The following is a 7,415-nucleotide window of genomic DNA, read 5'->3' on the forward strand; positions in this document are numbered from 1 at the left end:
GGGTAGACTTATAGCAATACTGTATCGAGTAGGCCTAGCCTAAGTTCATAGTTTACAAATTGATAATTAGGTCTACTGTTTCATGTTCTCCTTTTATTGCCAACATATTGAGTCATAATCCTTTAATTGGTGTTTGGCGTATCGGTTTATGACAGTTGAAAGGCTAATGTTAGCAGAGAGTTATAGCCTTGCTCAATTACACTACTGTAATATAACCTCTCGTGTCGTAGAACTAAACGTCCCCGCGAAGCAGTGGCAACCTTCACCATTACTTGTGACTTTTCCTTCAAGCGGTTTGACCTACCCAGGTCCATGTCTCCTCCGGCTCTGGCCCCGGGGCCTGCCCCCACAGGACCTGCCTGGGCGGGGAGACAGGCACACTGACACTCCGGTGGTTACATTTATCCCCACCACGACCTTAAACAGTGCTGAGTAAAATATGTCTTAATGCATCAGACAGGCGTTAGACAGATGTGAAAAGCGGAGATTGAACGACAGTGAATTTATATATTATACATCATTCATGAGTTGACATGTTATTGAGGGGCGTGTAGGTTTGTCTTGAAGGCCTTAACAGCTTCATGTAAAGACGAGGGTCTCAGTTTCGCGTTACACATCCTCTTGTTGTTTGTGTGTGTGTGTGTGTGTTTGTGTGTGTGTGTGTAATTGCTGTTGACTTACAAATTGATTTGATAAGCTCTTGCACATACAGCCCCTCCTAGTCTGTGTTTCATGCCATTCTCACGTTTACCCTTGAAGTTTCAAATTCTGTTTTTAGCTCATTATGGAATGTGAAAAACCGAACGAATTACTAAATAAAATTGAATACTTGGGAAAATAGTATCTGTTGTCATAATACTTTAATCAAATAGCTTATGTGGGCCTATTAGACTATTGCCTGCAAGTCAGCATGTTTGAGGGAATGTTACTATTTGTTTTAATTATTTCATTGTCATAACTATAACGCATAACGAAGAGTTTGTAAGTGCAATTCCTTAATTGTGTTCTTATTTTGGTATTATTAAATCAAAAGGCATGACGATTCCTGTCATCGTTATTGCAGCAGAACGCCTCGCCTTAACTGTGTTAATAAAATTGGCATTTAACCACTAACCATATTTAATTCACGTTTAATAACATAATTGTAGGCTACATGCAATATTCAATATTAACAAGGTGTTAAGCTGCAGAACGCCTTATTTGATCTGAAAAATGGACAAGCCTTATTTTTAGACGAGCACGCCCCTCACTTTAACTTGAAAGTTCAAATGAATATAACACAGTTGAGCTTTATTTAAAAGAGATGCCTGTCTCCACATAATGATCTATGTTTGTGTAGAGGCTTACAGTAGGCTATAGTGTGTATGCTGTAATAGTGCATGTATGTGCGTGTGGAGGAGGGTGTCCAAGTAAACTAATCGATTAGTCATCTGTAAGTTGGCAACAGTGATATCCATAATGTATTCTGTGGTTTCTGTGAACAGCGCATGAGAGTATGTTAGGCCAGGAAAGGTATAGGCCTATGGGCATCTTTAGAAAGCGACTGCGTGCTCATATAGTGGCCGCTCGTCGCTTTGCCCTCTCATGAAGCATTGTTGACATCCTCCCCATTGACCTTCGCCTCGCGCTCTGCCTTTTCCGTCGGATGAAAAATGATTCTGCCGCTGATTGAATTTTATTCCTTCCTGACCTGGTCAGCTAGAGAGAGCGCCATCAATCTCTGTGTGCCGACGTGACGTGTGTTTATTCCTTCGGGAAAAATCTGATGACTTCTATTAGCGCAATTATGGCTAGGCATCTATGAGTGAGAGGATCAACATTTGAAATATATGCTTATTGAATTATTGGTAGGCCACTATTTTTATTTCAATCTAAACCTATTTGATTTGGTGTGATGCAGTCTAGGCCAATGCATAGTGGTTACTTTTTTGTTGTCATAATAAAAACTGTAAATGGTATGCTAAAGCCTCTAGCCAATAAACTAGAACGGTCTTGTTTTCATTACCTGTACACCAATAGTTAATGCTCCATTTTAAAGTGTAGATCAAAATCTCCAAGTTAATAAGCAATGTTGGCTTTGTTTAGGCCTAGGCTTACCCGAAACGCACAGAGACTGACTGGAACAACTTTACTTTGTGCTGCCTGTGCTGTCAAGCAGGCTATACTCAGGGGAGCATTTGTGCTGCGGTGTAGTGTTCCCTGCTCACTCTCTCCATTCTCAATCCAATACTTTCACGAGTGCAAGCGATCACAACAAAGACACATTTTCAATGCCTACCAGGGAGAAGTAAACCCTTACCCTCTTCTGCGTCTCCTACCCCTCCTGCCTCCCCTACTTGCCCCACGGACACACCTGCACAAGATTTGGGCCTCAGCAAAGCACTGGTGTCAGAGAGTAAAAATATCTCCTCTCCACTCCCCTTGTTCCTGAACTCACGGAGCCCAGGGCCGCCGGCAGCAGGCAGCAAGACTCAGCGCAGAGGTATGTCATATAACAACACCATATAATGCATAGGCTACATTCATTACTCTCATACGTCTGACTGAGCCCCAGGTCGCGTCCCAAATGTCACCATATGCCCCTATATAGTGCACTACCTTTGATCAGGTGCACTATACAGGGAATAGGGTGTCATTTGGGAAGGGCGTTCGCCAGTCAGTCAGTCCGTGTAATTGTCAGACCCAGGGCCGCATGCTTAGAGGCCGCGGAGGAAAGGACAGAGAATGTAGTTAACACAATAAGCAAGCAGATGTTTTCTGTAAACCCTTGTACACTCAATTAACAAGCTGTAATGACTACCAATTGTGACTATCGAGACGGACACACACGCGCACGCACCTATATAAAACATTCCAAATGTTTGATGAAGTGGTTTGAATTTAGTTGTGAATTTGTTTTAACTGCAAATGTGTTTTATCTGCAATTTAAACAGTTAAGCTACAGTAATATCTTAGCAGCGATATTTGTTTACACATTTTAAATTGTACAAATGAGTTAATAGGACATAATAATAATAATAATATAGGCCTGCAAAAGGAGAGTTTTAAAACACATTTTCACACATATTTGTCCTATCATGTTTCGATATATTTTCTTGAAAGCGACTGATCTTTTTTTTGTTGTTGCATTGTCTAGATTGATTTTTAAATAGTAAATTAAGTACACCTAATTGTAATTAATCAATGTGTCTGTGTGTGTGTGTCTGTGTTGGCCTTGTTTTGTTTCATCTTTAATCAGTTGCTGCAGCAACCAAACATCTGGCAAAGAGAATATTTCAGGCATGCGTGGTATGAACTAAGCGTCCGTAAACACACGTGGTCACTCCAAACAACACCTGGATACATTGGCACCACGGAGCTAGTAAACACCACCTACCCCTCCATCAATACGCCGTGATACAACGTTTGGCTCTCGGCTCGCCCTACACCAAGGACCTGTTAAACTAAAGCCCTGGAGGTGACGATATTGACAAAGGGTCTCGTCTCAGCGAAAACAAACCAAGCAATGCATCTGGACCTTACTTCTGTTGTCACCAAATGTACTCCGTTATCTTTCGTCAATCATTATTTCATGATATCAATTAGTGGGATTTCTTAATTACACAAATACTAAATCTCGTTGTGTAAATCTGTACTCTCTTCCTCTCCTCGGTCTCTGTTTCAGATTGTGTGCTGTAGCTCAGTGGGACATTTCATTTGCGCTGACTACACAAACATGGGCCAAGGCAGAGGAGTAGGCCCAGTGGCCTACATTTTATTTTAGCTTTGTTATAAGAAAGTAAAATGCCCAAATATTGCACAACCTGTATTGAAGATAGGCCTGTCCTAAAGTTAGAAACAAAACTTGCTAATCATTATTTTAATTTGGAGGTTTTGGACCCAACATTCATACATTCCTCGATGGCACATCCCACATAGCCTAAGGAGAGATACTGTATGTTGAAACGTGTTACGTTACCATAACAATAGCCTATCCGTTACAAGAATAACTAACAATTACACGGACATATATCATACACACTGAGTACTTGCATAATACACTACCAGCCCAGCAGCAAGCCTGTATATTGCATCCTATCAGATTACAATACACTCAATACAGCAGAAAATCGCATTAGTGTCTGTAGCCTTGTGTTTGTTGTATTGCTTTCCGTTGTAATATTGAATACACCTGTAAGTACCTAGACATAACTCCAGAATCCATAAGATTGTCACGTCGTTTAAACTGTGTAGGTTTTACATTTATTTCACTACAGTCCTGCAACGTGTGCTGCCAGGCAAAACTGTGTGCATATGTGCCCCCATTATTGTTGCAGGGTCATAAGGCCCCAGAACAGAACATCAAGACAAGAAACAGAACCCTTTATTACTCTAAATAGCCACAGTAAATCTTGTCAACACTGTGTGGGGTGTGTTGTGCAATAGTTTGTATTTTAGATATTACATTAGAAATACAGAAGATTGAGGTTTACGCAAATATAACTCCGCCTTTTAAAATCACAAATGATTTGAACCATTAGGCCTCAACACTCATTTTGTCTAAGCACCACCAGGGAAGACACTATGCACCACCAGGGAAGACACTATGCACCACCAGGGAAGACACTATGCACCACCAGGGAAGACACTATGCACCACCAGGGAAGACACTATGCAATCTTATTTTGCAATAATAGGCCAAACTTTTATTTTGCATTGTGTCCCCTATTCTAAAGCATGCCGGACCGTATAGGCCTCTACTGAGAGCTAATAAACCAGACAAATTGAAATCAAATAGAATGTCAATTTATTAGACAAACAATGCAATGCCTTCAGAATAATTTCAACAAATATGGAACAAAAAAATATATAGAATACGTCGGTATACAAGTTCCCCTCCTATTTCACAAAATAACAATATGTAGGACAATTTAAGGCACCTCAATTTGGAAACACTTTTTTGGTGTTTGGTCCACAACATCCAACTATACTCCCTTACTTTCTATTAATAAATTACTATATGCAATTTACAGTGAATAACAAGTTAATAAAATGTTGGATGTTAAAGCAACACTATTTAAAAACAAAGTTCCCAAAGTGAGAGAGATAAAAACTTACGTGTTATTTGGTGTTGTAACACGCGCCTCTCTGTCTGTCATACACACCAGAACAAATCTCACCACTCTCAATCTGTTTAGTCCATTTGAGAATGAATAAAGGACCGGAATGAGGGAGGTTAAAGTACAAAAAGAAGGCAATATATATATTAAAGTTATTCGTTTAAAAAAACATTTTTGTTTTAGTTATTTTCAGAACTTGCCGCAGTCATAAACGAAAGCTCCGGAGGTACGGTAGATGGATTGACCGGAGGGGAAGGCCATCTGACAGCTATTATTTCCGTTAACCGGAGAGCTATTCAAACCGATCCGTTGAGACTCGAACATCTCTCGCATCGAGTGGAAGTTCTGTTGCTGTGCCGGGTAGCTTGTGCCCAGATGTCCCAGGTCTCCGTACCAGGACGCAAGTCGGCCCTGGTTCGCGTGGTGACCACTGTCCTGTCCCGCGCTCAGGTTGCCATGCCCGAGCGGGGATGTGGCCGTAGTGGTGATGGAGTAATCGGGCAGAGTCTCGTCCACGGTGGTGGAGGGCGCAAGGTGGCCTCCTCGGTCCCCGGCGTACAAGCTCATGGCTTGCATGTTGCAATGGTACGTCGCGTTAGAGTTTGTAGATATTGAGTTCTGGTTGCAGTTTGGTGAGTTGTAAGCAGACGTCTGGTTGGGGGAATAGTTAAGAGATAGAGAGGGGGTTATACCTGTCCTAGAAGATGCGATAAGAGGGGACGTGAGCTCCGTGGTGCCCTGAGGCGACCCCCGGACTGAGGTCATGATGTTGTCCACACTGAAGCCCTGCGCTGCGGCCTGGGCGTGATGGTGATGCTCGGGACCCTCCATGGAGAGGGACCGGGCAGAGGGCACACTGTGAGGGCTACCGGTGGACATACTGCTGCTGCTGCCAGGACTCTCTATCTTGGGCACAGGCAGGCTGGGGGACTCGGCCTGTGGTGGAGTAGAGGTCCCGTTCTCAGTCTTTATATCCTGGATGCGCACGGGCTGTGAGCCCTGCACGGGCTGCTCGTTCTCCATATCCGGTGCTCCTCTCCCTGACAGGTCCCTGCCTTGCCTGTCATCCTTGTCCTTTTGAACATTACTCTTCTTGAACCGTCTGCGACGCCTCAGGAAGCTGCCGTTCTCGAACATGTTATAGGAGTCCGGGTCCAGAGTCCAGTAGCTGCCTTTGCCGGGCTTCTTGTCGTCCCGGGCCACTTTGACGAAGCACTCGTTGAGGGAAAGGTTGTGGCGGATGCTGTTCTGCCAGCCCTGCTTGTTGTCTCGGTAGAACGGGAACCTCTCCATGATAAACTGATAAATCCCGTTTAGGGTCACCTTCTTGTCCGGTGAGTTCTGTATCGCCATGGTGATAAGGGCGATGTAGCTGTACGGAGGTTTGACCAGGTCCTTGGGCTGGTGCTGCGGGGTGTACGGTCCATACGCACGCGCCATGCTGGCCTGGTACTGGTCTTGGGCTGCGTGAGAGTACATACTCATGGGAGCAGGCATCCCGGTGTACCCTCCACCGGCCGCTGCCCGGTAGTAGCTCTGGTCACTGCTAATGTAAGGCACGACGCCCAGAGAGTTGGGGCTGGAGACGGAGTAGCGCGCCTGCATTATCTCCTCCTCGCCTTCTTCCCGTAAAGTTTAAAAGAATAAAGAACTCTCCCAAAAGCTTCAGCAGCACGGAGATGGGTAGCTCCAGTTTCCTCCTCAGCCTCCTTTCCTTTATTTTCTGTGTGTTACAAAGGGAGTTTGGGGAAGTATTTTTAGCCTAAGCCACGGCTCGCCAGGATGACTGGAGTGAAAGCTGCGCACAGTCTACTGTGTCGAACATTGGGAAAACTACGGCTCAAGCATCCGTCACTACAGAGACACTTTTTTTTTACTCTGCTCACGTTTTGGCCTGTGGCTGCTCCTCCCCGAATGCGTTCCAACATCTAATAGGATGGGAGCTCAACCCGAGCGTGCACGAAAGAAAGCAAAGTTACAGCAGTCAAAAAGCCTTCCAAGTGGTGTTGGCCACACACACACACACACACACACACACACACACACACGCACACGCACACACACACGCACGCACGCACACACTGAAATGAAATAAGGAGAGGTATGAGGAACTCCCTGCTCCCATAAAATGATTTGAAGGGCTGTATGACTAATATTGCTCAATGTATGCCAATGGTTTCTTCTATATTAAACCATTAAAATATTCAAATGTGTTCCTTAATATTAGCAGTTTATCAAAAGCTTTCAGATACCCTATCATATGTGTTAAAATGTGTAACCTATTGTGAAACATGAAATCGTGTAAGACTATTATGT

General features: G+C 43.8%; 1 protein-coding gene across 1 annotated transcript; it reads right to left on the bottom strand.

Moving 5' to 3' along the window:
* Positions 1-4,763: 4,763 nt before the first annotated feature.
* Positions 4,764-7,076, bottom strand: LOC115158635 (forkhead box C1-A-like). The gene has a single exon (XM_029707820.1). The coding sequence runs from the start codon at positions 6,702-6,704 to the stop codon at positions 5,289-5,291; it is 1,416 nt and encodes a 471-aa protein (XP_029563680.1). The 5' UTR covers positions 6,705-7,076; the 3' UTR covers positions 4,764-5,288.
* Between the last annotated feature and the right edge of the window lie 339 nt (positions 7,077-7,415).

Source organism: Salmo trutta, chromosome 22, assembly GCF_901001165.1.
Source record: "Salmo trutta chromosome 22, fSalTru1.1, whole genome shotgun sequence".
Taxonomy (NCBI): domain Eukaryota; kingdom Metazoa; phylum Chordata; class Actinopteri; order Salmoniformes; family Salmonidae; genus Salmo; species Salmo trutta.

Coding starts and splice junctions, on each gene's coding strand:
- LOC115158635 (XM_029707820.1), bottom strand. CDS start 6,704: ATGCAGGCGCGCTACTCCGTCTCCAGCCCCAACTCTCTGGGCGTCGTG.